Source organism: Lytechinus pictus, chromosome 7 (genome assembly GCF_037042905.1).
Source record: "Lytechinus pictus isolate F3 Inbred chromosome 7, Lp3.0, whole genome shotgun sequence".
NCBI classification, from domain to species: Eukaryota; Metazoa; Echinodermata; class Echinoidea; order Temnopleuroida; family Toxopneustidae; genus Lytechinus; species Lytechinus pictus.
Genome location: NC_087251.1, coordinates 4,893,430 through 4,907,628, shown reverse-complemented (window position 1 = coordinate 4,907,628; position 14,199 = coordinate 4,893,430). Strand labels below are relative to the sequence as shown.

Below are 14,199 nucleotides of genomic sequence, written 5' to 3'. Positions count from 1 at the left end.
ATATTTTTCGGGCCACCAAACTTTAATATCGGGCCACCAAAAAAAATTATTTGATGGTTTTGGTGGCCCGAACGGGCCACCACCAAAAAAAGTTAATGTGGAGCCTTGTCTTATGAGTCCTCACCTTTTCTGCCTTGACCACGCCTCTTTGACTTTCTCTCTCCCATCCTTCTGTCTTCTTCTGAGCTGTAGTAGCTATCAGCCGTCATCTGCTCCTGACCTTCTGCCTCATCACCTTGATGTCTTGGTCTGCTATGTGTTGGGGTCCTTTCCTTCCTCTCAGGGGGGGAGTTTCCTCTTCCTGTTTGGACAAATCAAATCACTTCCATCTTCAAACAAAATTATATGTATTAGAAAGAGATATGTTCATCACCTTCTATAATGAGAGTATTCTGATTTGGTGATCCATAATGCATTATGTTCATTCTGGCAATTTTACTCCGGTGAGTACATGTAAAAAAAAATTCAGTATGTCTGCTTTATAAGGTATTTTCTTATCCATAATTGTAAATAAATGGAAATAAGAGCAATAAAGTGATATATTATACTCATGTAAAGATGAGATGCGAATATAACCAGGATTGTGAAAGATATGAAGTGATGTTTTTATCAAAATATTTAATTACTACTGGTATACAAATAATGAATATTTATGAGTTTAATGGACAGAAATAACAGAATACTTCATGAGGTGAAAAATGAAATGATCCAGGTAGAAGATGTTGAATGCATTAATGTAAATTAATGAATTGTAAATGAGCAATGAGAAGGAGGGGAACATCTGTGTAAAGTTGTCGTACCCATCAATCTCTTTCGCTGAGCCCCAGGAGACAACCATTGTTTTAATTCTTCATTCACTGATGGACTAGAGCCAGCATAAGGGTCAATGTATGTACCTTCTGAAGTCTTGTCCTGGTCACGTCTTTCCGCTGCCTTTCTCATAGCATGCTCTCGCTTCACCTCCTGATCCCTGAAAAGAAAAGAAAACAGATGGTCTTTTTTTAATGTCAGTGATTGATGCATGTTATTTTTAAATTTCACAGCTTTCCTGGACATCCTAAAGAAACTCACATGAATCGTTTTTTTTAGATTTAGACCTAATAACAGGACATGCTTTGCACTTTTTGAACAGGAAAGGTATCATGCTCAATAAATTATGCGAGGGCAATGCATGAGCTGAAAGTTTGGGGGATTTTTCAACCTGAAACAGGGACATTCTAATCAATGTCAGTACCGAAGTGCAAGCTCAATTTTTTTTTTGGGGACATGTGGTGGACTCACTATCTTTTTTTTAAATGGAAAATTATCATCTTTGTCCTTTTATGTATTCAATCTTTTTTTGTCATGTAAACAATTCTAACATGAAACACAATCAATTTTCTGAGTGGACAGCAGATAAGTGGTCTATTGTTGGTTCTAGGCAGACATACCAAGTCTCAAGCCATAGGCCTGATGGTCCCACATTAGGGACTCTTGCTCATCCCCTAAAATCTCTTCCTCATGCCTATATTACAGCCTATATACATATAATCGGCATGAGATCACCAAGCACTGTATACATACAGGTCTACACATAGGCCTATAGGTGATCTCATGCCGAATCATAGTTCCCTGCCTAGTAGTAGAATTAGCAGTCCGATGTCAGGACACTGTTGCAAATATAAACATTATCTTTTGCTCTGGAATTTCTCAGAATTATTAATTATAAATACATGGAGCAAAAGTAATTGTTATTTATCCACAAGGAATTTTAGAAGCAAAAAAAAAATCATATTTCACACCCTACTTTCAATCTGAGACCAAAGCAGAAAATATTTGCTATTGCTGTCTTATTGGAATACTGTACAAAAACAGAGGGCAACATTTACCAGAGAACTTGCACAGCAGGAACCGATTTTGATCACCAAATCTAATTCCAATATCCGAGATCACGATATCAACAAATAATATTTCATTGTACAATCTTGCTGTCAATTTGGTTTTGTATAAAATGTAAATATTTTGTGTAACAATTCTAGCCTTGAAATGTGTGCACTTGCAAAGTTCGAACACCCCATCATATGGGGGGGGGGGCCCCCGTTGTCCAGATACAGCAGATAAAAACATACTTTGCTCGGGATTTTCTCAAAATTTGTGCAGTCAATCGCAAGAAGAGTCAAGATTAAACATCGTTAGGCAGGTTATGCGTTGATTTTGTAATATTGTCTGATCTCCGAGTCTGAACTCTTAATTCTAAAAGATGATAAATCACTTCAACTGTTTAATGATTAGATCTATTAATTGATTGCAAAGTTCCTGACAATACTGTCTTGTCCTAACAAACAACCCATCTGGACATACAACTCGGTAGTTGGTGTTAACGTCAATGTTAAAATCAATTGATCCCCCCCCCCCGAAACTTTGAAGACAAAAAAATGTATAGTAAATGTTGTCATAAGCATCCTACTAAAGCTGCTAATTGCTCCAAGACAGCCTTTTCGTTCTTTAAATTTCTCATTTTCTCATTCTCATTTCTCATTCATTCACTGGTAGATCCCAACAATTTTTGTCAACATAAATCTTGTATTGTATCAATGTTAAAATCAATCAACCAACTGTTTCTCATTTAAATGTGAATAATTTTTTAAAGTGTATATACAATCTCCAAATGTAAATAATATTCAATGTAAACATTGCACAATTATTCTTCGGTCTACAGCATTGTATTCTGTTTTATATCTAATAAACCAAATTGAATTGAATTGAATGTTAGACCAATAAATCAGTCTATTTCGGTCAGGATATGCTCCACTGAGACTTCGTCTGGCTTCACCATATCCCCTCAATAGAATAAACGCCATGTAGAACTCATAACGAAGGTGGTTGGCCAGACGCTAACTACAGCGGACTATGATTATGGGGAAAAGGGTGAGCAACCCCACCTTCTTTGATAAAAGGGATGGTCCGGGCTGAAAATATATCTTAATACATAGAATAGAATTCACTGAGCAAAATAATAAAGTTATTGAAGTTTAAAGTTTAGCAATATTTTGTGAAAACAGTCGTCATGAATACCGGTATTCATTAGGTGGGCTGATGATGTCACATCCCCACTTTCCGTTTTCTTATGTTACTTCATAAAATCATATTTTTTTTTGTTATTTCATACTTGTGTGAATAATATGTCTCCCTTATAATGAAATAAGTTGCAGCAATAAATATCTAATTCACTAAATCAGTTTTCAATCCAATTTTTCTAGTTCTTGGAGGAAAAAATTTGAATAAACCTGATTTCATATAATAAAATACAAAAGAACAGTGGGGATGTGACATCATCAGCCCACCTAATGAATATTCATGAGGACTGTTTTCACAAAATATTGCTAAACTTTAAACTTCAATAACTTTGTTATTTGTTATCCAATTTTGAGGAAATTTTCGGCATTTTGCTCAGTGAATTCTACTCTATTTATTAAGCTGTAAATATTTTCAGCCCGGACCATTCCTTTAAAGGACAAGTCCACCCAAATAGAAAGATGATTTGAATAAAAAGAGAAAAATCCAACAAGCATAACACTGAAATTTTCATCAAAATCAGATGTAAAATAAGAAAGTTATGACAATTTTAAGTTTTGCTTAATTTCATAAAATAGTAATAGAAATTCTAGGTCTAGTCAGTTTGCAAATGAGCGGAATGTTGGACCCTCAAAAAAAAGGAAGAGTTTGACCTATATGTCGCATTCATTCTCGGTATCGATCAGCCATTTTGTTTTCAATTTTGACAGAAGGAGAACGAACGAGACAGAACTTTTCTTTTTTTTGAGGGTCCAGTTTGTGCCTCGATGTCAGGATTCTGTGTCCCGATAGACCTTCATCCATATAATCAAGGTAAGTGCATAATTTATTTTTTCCACTTTTATTTGAAGTGCTATTGCCACCCCATTCTACCCCATTTTGGAGAGTATACGTCTGCCTAGTATTACACACGGACGAGTCCTGGGCTTCGCAGGCCGGAGCTCCCTGTGTTAACCAACGCGTAACTACACTACAGCGATGGAGAAAAATTTCATCAAGTTTAATTCTCATTGACAAAATACGGAGCGAGCTTGCGATTTCCCAAATTTTTTGTCTAATGAGCTAAAGAGGGCGCGCAATTTATCTTCATTCAAAGACACTACAAGGGAAAGCAACGCTGAGGGAAAGACTACGCACAAAAACTATTTTACTCGTAAATCGATGCAAAGCGTTACGCGAAGTCGGCAAAGTGTCCAATCTTTTTACTGTAAAGACTTTGGTGAAACGTTAATTGACAAACGAACGGTAGCACTTGCGGCGCTTCGTTCAAGGTACGTAGAATTTTCTATATTTTTTGTATTATTTGTCATCACTTTGAATATTTTCCAAAAAGTATTATCATCAGCAAAAATAATATAAAAAGTATGTTTTTTAAGTTATTGCATTTATTGGTGTTTCTATTTTATCAAACAATCATTGGAATTGCGCATACTATGAATCAAGAATCTAGTTTAAAAAATACCGACAAGCTGAATTAAGGTTGTGAATTGTATTAGCGCCACCAACGACCTTCCTTCTATTTCCGTCGAAGAGACATGCGAAGCAACTTTCCAGGCAGAGGTAAGCGATTTTACTCTTTTTTATATGCTTTTTACATTAAAAATTGAAAATGGAACGCTTTTCACCAGAAAAAGCCCTGGTGAGTAACGGAATGACTTTCGGCTAAAGCATTATTCGCGTCATGAAGCAATGTTAACCGACAACTCTAAAATCCATAGCGTAAACACGTACGTGGTGCGAAGTATACTAACCTCGGGGGTCGGGACAACTCGGACCGAGTTGTCCCACCCATTTCAAGATTTTTTTTCCACAAATTTGCATCTATTTTTCGGTCATTTCGAAATTTCTTGTAACGATTTTTCTAGAGATATGGTCTATCTGATGGTAATGTTCTTCACTTCCTATTACTTTTTTTTCGCTGAAATAAAAAAAAAGTGTAATTTTAGGCGTTTTTCTACAACTCGTGATTCCCAAATTTGTGAAAAAAAATTAGGAAACGGGTGGGCCCACAGTCCGAGTTGTCCTGATTCTAACCTCGCAATACCGGTATGATGGGGTGACCATAATTTGCGCACATTTTAAAAATCGTAATGGAGTTGATTTTCAATCAAAAATTTCTCACAGCTCACACAAAATTAATCAAAAATCATAAATACCAAACGAAAAGCAAGATCCCAAAGTCAAATTCGCTTGACAGAATTGTACAGTAGGTCATAGGTTTTGTTGGTATCACAATCTCAAAATTCCATGGCGATCGACTAGTGCGCGCATGGCTGAAAAAGTGTCATAAAAAAGTGTGACCTAAATTTGCGCACGATCGTTTTGCAAAGCTTTAGAAAATAAATCAAGCAGACAAAGGTAAGATAATTATATCAGATGGAGGTTAAAATGCCATAAATTTGGTCGGTATCACATTTTACTTACTAAAATACTAGTACTTATTTGGAGACCTCAGCTTGCAAACTGGCGATTTCTTGATGCTTGTCGAGAAGGTCGGATTTTCTCGGAGCAGACGCAAAAGGTAACAAAATTTGCCGATGTTTTGCCAATATTTTCATTAATAGAGACCTTACCTTCAAAAAAATTACTATACTGGGTAATATTAAGTCGCTCTTTCTGTTGGTGATATCAGTTTTTCAAAATATTAATTAGATATTGAGGTATTTGACCGTGCGCAAAATTAGGTAACGTGGAAATTTAAGGTCACACTCAGTGCTTCCAGGAAATTCCAGGAAATTTTGCTATTTTCCAGTATCATTCCAGGAAGTGAGGAATTCCAATTCCAGGAAGTAGGCCTATATCATTTTCGAGAATGATATCATATTATCTGAATATTATGTCAAACTCTATCACAAAATTGGATCATTTTAATTAAAATATCAAAATTTTTGCTCGCTCGCGACTTTTGATTAACTTTTCCTGTTACGACATGTTTTGCCCCCTCAACATTTTTGGCTCAATTACGGCACTGGGCCCTATAAATTGTATAATATATTTCATTTTGTGTGTGTGTATATTAGAAGAGAATTATATAACTTATAATGGAAGACTGGAGAACCGTTCAGAAAATTCCAGGATGTTTAGTAAAATTACAATACAAGAACTTTCAGAGTAAATTCCAGGAAGTTCCGTTTTGAAAAGTGGAAGCACTGGTCACACTACCATACGCGTGAGTGCCATCCCATGCCATGGCATAAATATGAGCCCTATCGGGGGCTTATGCCATGGCATGGCTATGCCCTATGCCTATGGCAGACATCTGTCTGTGTAGGAGAAAAAAAATCAGCATATGTTTTTTTTTAAACTCCTCCGAAACAGCCGATTACCAGTCTAACTTTAAGGGCATACTTTAAGTTTACGTCGTTAACTTTCACAACCGGCAGTCTGTACTTTATTACAGGAAGAAGAAGAACCGGACCGGGGAGTATGGTTGGAACTACCCCTTATCGACCACCTAATCTTCTAAGCATCGTATCTGCGAAAATATTCATCAATTTTACCCAGTTTTCGTCTCATTTGTGCAGAAAATTGAGCAGATCAGATTCCCATGTTTCGCTCGGCGACTCCGATTCAATCCGCGTATATATCGACGATCAACGAATGCGACGATTTTCCATTTGCTCATTTGCACCCGTCTTTTGAAACCGACCACCCGCGGTACACTAAGTTTACGGCCGATTCTTGTCGCGGTGGCGAAATATTTTTACTCTTTCAAATCAGTTCCATGACGTCAACATGCTAAATGATCGCTTCACTACTTCCACTGCGAGCTCGGCGCATGATTCGACGATTGACGACGGATATTTGTTCTAAAGCCGTTTCCTATCGGATTTCTTGGTTTTTCAGCGGGTTTTGGGTTTGATCAATACAATTTCGATTAATTCTACAAAATTTTTACTTTTTGTTGCTTCTTTTTTTCTCGTAAATTCGATTCTTACCGTTTCTATGGACACTGCGCCTACTCTCTCGCTTGTAATACGCAATAATTTTAATGCGCGCAAGGTGGTCGGTTTCAAAAGAGGTGGTCGATATGTGGTAGTCTCACCATGGCCACACGGGCCTAATCACTAGTGGCAGGCCATAGATATTCATTCGAGCCAACCCATTGCTATTTTTTTTATTTTGATATGGCTGATTGACAAAGTGTATGCATATGATTGTCCATCTAACACTGATTCTATTTTTGGTAATTACTGAACTTCCTTTTCCCAAATTGGGAAGAAATATCACCAATTTCGGACTATATTTTGACTGGCGGAAGGATTAGGGCTATTTTGCTGTTTGAGGTGATGAATCTGCTCCCCCCGACGATGTCTTCAAACACGCCAATTTATTTTTAAAATGAGCCGGTCGAGGGACCCTTTTCTGGTCAGATATGGATTGCCAGACATATATCCTATCCACTGGTAGTAAACATTTGACCCCCGAATTTCATCCTTATTTTTTATGAATTTTTTAAAATGCCAATTTAACACACGAGTCTATGGGGAATGAGTTAGGCCTGTGATACCTATAAGCCTTGACCATAGCCTATTACAAGGAAATTCCCTAGTTGATGAAATACCTGCCCAAAAGGGGCCCAAACTCTTCAGTAGCAGATTGCTTTCACTAGTATACATGTTTCAATCATCAAGAGGTCCAAAACTGAACTTCATGGCTATATACAAGGCTACATAGGGGGTATAACAGGTAACAAATTGTGATTAGTAACTCTGTGTTTGTGTACCTAGGCTAGGCTGTGTAGGCTGTGTGTTTGTCTCTGCGTTGCATGTTGTCGTGTGTTTTCGTATACCGACGAGCGCTGCTGTAAATCGTGTAGGCCTATAGCATCCATCACAAGATATAGTACACATTAGATAGGCCTTGCATCAATTGCACTTGTGAAATTGGTTCATGGGGAAGGGAAGGAGAAGAGAAAACTTTAGAATTTGGCTGAAGAGTGGTGGATTCAAGAGGGAGGGGGGGGGTAGAGAAAAGCATAGTTAGTATGTTTTGGGGGGGGGGGCTGAGAATGAGTGCTACTGCTATCTTGTTCAACTTTTACTGACTTCTAGCCAGACTAACCCCAATCCATTTAGAATACAAGCCATCTAACCCCCTGTCTCTCTCTCTTACATCCCTTGGCTTGGGCCCTTGTCATAGGAAGATGTGAATGTATAGTATGCTTGTATGTGGATTCTCATTTCTTTTTATTGTTATCTAATTTAACTCATGTGAATCTGGTATTTATATTGTGGGCAGATCTTGAATCCAGATATGCACACTATTCATATCTACAATTTGCATTATAGGATTTGGGCCCTACATTGCATCCATTGTTGAGCTACATATAGGCAGGTAGGATGTGTGTAAATCCATAGGGCACTAGACATTAGGAGTAACATTAAAATTGGTCATTACATAACACATCTAGGCCCTATATATTTCATGCATTTCTTTGTGATAAAGTGAGTGTACAGATGTTAAAGGAGAATGCAACTCTTGGAGCAAGTTAGCTTTTGTGAAAGCAGAAAAATCAAAGAATAAGATCAACAAAACTTTGAGTAAAATAGGACTAGCAATAAAAGAGTTATGAGCATTTGAATGTCGAGATCACTAATGCTATGGAGATCCTCCCATTGGCAATGCGACCAAGATCTGTGATGTCACACACGTACAACTCTCCCATTCGGACACTGAAAATATACCCCAAAACATCTCTTTTTGCTCATTCTAATCATATGACAAACGATTCATCAATGATATAATGTTGTGAAACCTCTGTACTTGTCATCTCATAAAGAAAACACCTAACCTTGTGATAGACTCTATAAAAGTGAGAATATAACTGAAATAAGTACTAAAGTAATGAGGGAGTTGTACGTGTGTGATATCACAGATCTTGGTCGCATTGCCGATGGGAGGATCTACATGGCACTAGTGATCTCAATATTCAAATGCTCATAACTTTCTTATTATTCATTCAATCTTCCTCAAACTTTCAACAATATGTTTCTTTGATTTTTCTCTTTGATATGGATTCAGCTAGTTTCAAGGGTTTCATTCTCCTTTAAAGAAAAGCCAGGAAGGTAAATTAAAAAGAAACCTTCATGTGCCATATAATACAGGCCACACGGGCCTAATCACTAGTGGCAGGCCATAGATATTCATTCGAGCCAACCCATTGCTATTTTTTTTATTTTGATATGGCTGATTGACAAAGTGTATTAATTATTATGATTGTCCATCTAACACTGATTCTATTTTTGGTAATTACTGAACTTCCTTTTCCCAAATTGGGAAGAAATATCACCAATTTCGGACTATATTTTGACTGGCGGAAGGATTAGGGCTATTTTGCTGTTTGAGGTGATGAATCTGCTCCCCCCGACGATATCTTCAAACACGCCAATTTATTTTTAAAATGAGCCGGTCGAGGGACCCTTTTCTGGTCAGATATGGATTGCCAGACATATATCCTATCCACTGGTAGTAAACATTCGACCCCCGAATTTCATCCTTATTTTTTATGAATTTTTTAAAATGCCAATTTAACACACGAGTCTATGGGGAATGAGTTAGGCCTGTGATACCCCATACATGGATGGAGCGTTGAGGCCTGGCCCAGCGGGATCGGGAAGCAGCGGCTTGCCGAAAAGCTACACACGTACGTACACAGCATGCACTGCACAGGCACTTCAAACATAAACAACTCTCTCTGTTCTTCCTCCGCTGAGGTCGGAGATCTTACTCACTTCTTTGCAACTTCTTGCTTCAAGCTTGATATTTTAACTCGTGTCTGGTGTGAAATCTGATGAATCTGGTCAATCATGTGATCACTTGGTGGACTGCTAGCGGAAGCAACGAAGTTTGGCTGTTGTTTGATTCGAAATTTACGATTGTTCGCAGAAGACTTATCGGCCATTTTGGACGCCGAAATCGTTGCCGTGGCCGTACCGTACCGTGGTGCTTCATGGGATACCAGTTTTGATGGGTGTGGCCTGGCCATGTGACCCTGACCCAAAGGTGTGACCCCGGGGTGTGACAGAACTCTTGAATGAATTGGTGGTCTTTTGAGGGAGCCTCAGGGAGGGATGATCTGTGTTATCACCCCACCCCACGAAAATAATTGAATTATAATGAAGTATGATCATGATGACAAAGGAGGGAGTACAAGATGATGACTCATGTCATGATGATGAAAGTATACAGACGTTGATCATCATTTTTTCTCATAACATTCTTATTTCATTGTTATCAAATGAAACCATTCCTTTCAGAAATTGATAGAATAAGATAAAGTGAAAGAAGAAATTCCAGGATGATCTAGCTATAGGGTATGCTCATGTTAGTATGTAGGCCCGCCCTTTTAAAGGTCAAGTCCACCCCAGGAAAATGCTGACTTGAATAAATAGAGAAAATTCAAACAAGCATTATGCTGAAAATGTCATCAAAATCGGATGTAAAATAAGAAAGTTATCACATTTTAAAGTTTCACTTATTTTTCACAAAACAGTGATAATGCACAACAATTAAGGTGAGTCAGTCGATGATGTCCATCACTCACTATTTCTTTTGTTTTTTATTGTTTGAATTATACAATATTTCATTTTTTACAGATTGACAATAAGGACCAACTTGACTAGCTGAACCATAAAGTATTAAACAATGCTAATTCCACATGTTCATGGAGGAATTAATCGTTGTATCACTTGACAATGAGGAGAAAATAAGAATATTTCATATAATATAATACAACAGAAATAGTGAGTGGATGACGTCATAGTCTCCTCATTTGCATACCAGCCAGGATGTGCATATAACTGTTTTGTGAAATTAAGCGAAACTTTAAAATGTCATAACTTTCTTATTTTACATCCGATTTTGATGAAATTTTCAGTGTTGTGCTTGTTGGATTTTTCTCTTTTTATTCAAATCAACTTTTTGATGGGGTGGACATGTCCTTTAAATATAATTTTTGTTAGTTTTCCTTACTCTGGCAGGTTCATGATGTAAAATAAGTGGAGAACATACAAAATAAATTGAAACAAAAGAATTGAAAACTAAAACAGTGTATAAAATAAGAAATAACCATGAAAACCAACAAATGCCTCAAAATTGCTTATTTTCAGGTAAATATTTAAATCATACAATTGATCTAGTCTTTTTTGATCGATCAAATCTTGTTGTAAAAATAAAGCTTACAAATACTTAAAACTTTAGTCTAAAGGACTCCCCCCACTGGCATACAGATGTTGGGCCTGATGGGACTCTATGGACCCTCCCCCCTAAAAAAAAAAAAAAAAAAAGAAAGAAAAGGAAAAACAAGTGGAATGCCTCTGGCCGTCTCACCTGCATCATGCGATTCAATATAGCAGCAGTGCTGATTTTGAAAACTACTATAACTCGCACAAGATGTTCAGTGATACTTGGTTACTCTTATTTCCACGTTTTATGAACTAGACCAATACACTTATAGAGATATGATGGCAATTCAACAAATACCCCCAACGTGGCCAAAGTTCTTTGACCTTACATGACCTTTGACCTTGATCATGTGACCTGAAACTCGCACAGGATGTTCAGTGATACTTGATTACTATTATGTCCAAGTTTTATGAACTAGACCAACACACTTTCAAATTTATGGCTGTAATTCAACAAATACCCCAATTCGGCCAAAGTTCATTGACCCTAAATGACCTTTGACCTTGGTCATGTGACGTGAAACTCATGCAGGATGTTCAGTGATACTTGATTAACCTTATGTATAAGTTTCATGAACTAGGTCCATATATTTTCTAAGTTATGATGACATTTCAAAAACTTAACCTTAGGTTAAGATTTTGATGTTGATTCCCCCAACATGGTCTAAGTTCATTGACCCTAAATGACCTTTGACCTTGGTCATGTGACATGAAACTCAGGCAGGATGTTCAGTAATACTTGATTAACCTTATGGCCAAGTTTCATGAACTAGGTCCATATACTTTCTAAGTTATGCTGTCATTTCAAAAACTTAACCTCAGGTTAAGATTTGGTGTTGACGCCGCCGTCGCCGCCGCCGTCGCCGCCGCCGCCGCCGTCGCCGTCGCCGCCGCCGTCGGAAAAGCGGCGCCTATAGTCTCACTCTGCTATGCAGGTGAGACAAAAATGGTGGAATATGTGGGAACCAAAAAAACTTCACAAGCACACTACACAAATTCCACTAAGTCAAAATAACTAATTTTGTCTGAAGGAGAGCAGCAAAAGACATTCTACTTTGATCGATGAACAGGCTTAGTCCTACATCGTTGGAGTAAACTGAACTAAAATGAACAAAATTTTGACACAGGCTGGCTTCAATAATCTTTACTAAGCACATGTTAATAAATAAGAGATTGGTTCAATGACAAAGAGGCTATAGCCCCTCAAATCAATTAGTTCCAGAATCCAAAGTGACAAAATGGCAAAAGAAACTGAAGACCAATGGAAATGACATGGGATTAAACCAAATGGTCATTCTTTGCTTAATTGCTATTGAGTCCATTCAGGCATTATGCTTCTTTCACCTCGATAAGTGTGTCTAAAATGTTTAACTTCCTGAAACTTCTTAGTTATTGAGGCAATCGATTAAACATTTGTGAACTTTAATAAATTGGTAAGTTTGTGTAATCCCATCTCATTTTCATTGGTCTTTCCTTTGCCATTTTGTGACTTTGGATTCCAGTACCAATTGATTCGAGGGGCTACAGCCTCTTTGTGATTAAACCAATCTCGTAATTATTGACATGTGCTTAGTTAACTTTATTGAAGCTAGCCTTTGTCAAAATTTTGTTCATTTTGACTGAGTGGAATTTGTGTAGTGCACTTGTAAAGTGTGATAAGTTTCTTTTAGAACCCAGTTAGTTTTAAACGTGTCAAAAAATGGCACGAAATTAGATTTTTGTATTAAAAGGGTCAATTTTTTGCTTGCTTGCTTCCCTTGCTGGCAACTTTCTATAAATTTTGCCCATTATGCAATGACTGCCCCCTGAAAATTCTAGGCTCTTTACACCACTGACCCCCCCCCCCAACGGCATTTTCTAAACCATTTATGATTATTTTATTCCATATGCTGAAGCAGACTATTTCTATATATACAGTATATATATGAAATAAAACTAATAGGAATAATGAAAATACCTCACAGAGAACAACTTGATATTTTGTACATCAATCATCCACCAACTATGAACACCACAGCCTCCTGTAAAGAACCCCAGAGGATGATTCCCCCAAAATATGCTGTAGGTGCAGATACTCCCCCCCCCCCCATAAGAGAAAACATCCATGAAGACAACCATCTCAAATAACCCTAAAACCCCACTTTCATGAGGAGAAAATAAAAAATCAAACATTATTCAGGGGGTTTCCCCCTTTTTCTCTAGCTGCATGCCTGAAAGGGGGGGGGGGCTGAACTTTCAGTACAGACTAACAAATGAAACAAATTGGGCACGTAAAACAGTAACTGTTTCATGCAAATACAATACTTCAGGGGCAGTGCACCACAGCCCATTAGATATTTCAAGCATTGAAAAAGAGGGATTAATTAAAATGGATATCTAACTTTGTGATACATTTTGACATCTTATCTTAACCCTTTTCATTCCTTTTTATCTATTATTGATCATGGAACTAATGGGGTGGGAATCGGTGCTCCCCATTAATATACCAGTGATCAAAGCAGCATTTTGCTTGCTCTTGAGCTGATAAAGCTTTATTATTAGATTCTAACTGAAACAGGCCTTGTGATAAAGTTCAATGCTATCCCCCCCCCTGACAAACTTTTCACTTGTTCATTCTCCTCCACTCTTAGTCTCAATACCTTCATTTACAACCCCTCTTAATATCCCCCTCATTCTCTCTCTATCTTTCTCCCCTGTCTCTTTCTCAACAGCATGCCACATTTGCTTACATTTTAGTGTTCTTCAAACATACAATTCATCACCATCCATGGCAGAAATATACATTATTTTGGAGATCATCCACCCCTCCCTATCAATATATGTCTGAGCTATATTCTGGTCAACTTACATGAATTCTAGTAACCTTTCAATGTTATTCTTGTCATCTTGACAAAATTCATTTTGGAAAAACGTAGTAAGTGCCCCTCTGAATAAGTTTTGGAGTGTGGAACAATATTCC

The 14,199-nt window shown here is 37.4% G+C and overlaps 1 protein-coding gene across 2 annotated transcripts in view; it reads right to left on the bottom strand.

Moving 5' to 3' along the window:
• The window catches only part of LOC129265106 (serine/arginine repetitive matrix protein 1-like), a 45,715-nt gene extending 35,689 nt beyond the window's left edge, over positions 1 to 10,026 (bottom strand). The window contains exons 1-3 of one of the 2 annotated variants that reach the window (XM_064101729.1): positions 9,789 to 10,026; positions 801 to 970; positions 125 to 301 (exon numbers count right to left, since the gene is read on the bottom strand). In XM_064101729.1, the coding sequence (XP_063957799.1) occupies positions 125 to 301; positions 801 to 970; positions 9,789 to 9,958 (517 nt within the window). In that variant the 5' untranslated portion in view covers positions 9,959 to 10,026. The remainder of the gene's footprint in view (positions 1 to 124; positions 302 to 800; positions 971 to 9,788) is intronic. The other variant, XM_064101730.1, reaches the window with a different exon arrangement.
• Positions 10,027 to 14,199: the final 4,173 nt, after the last annotated feature.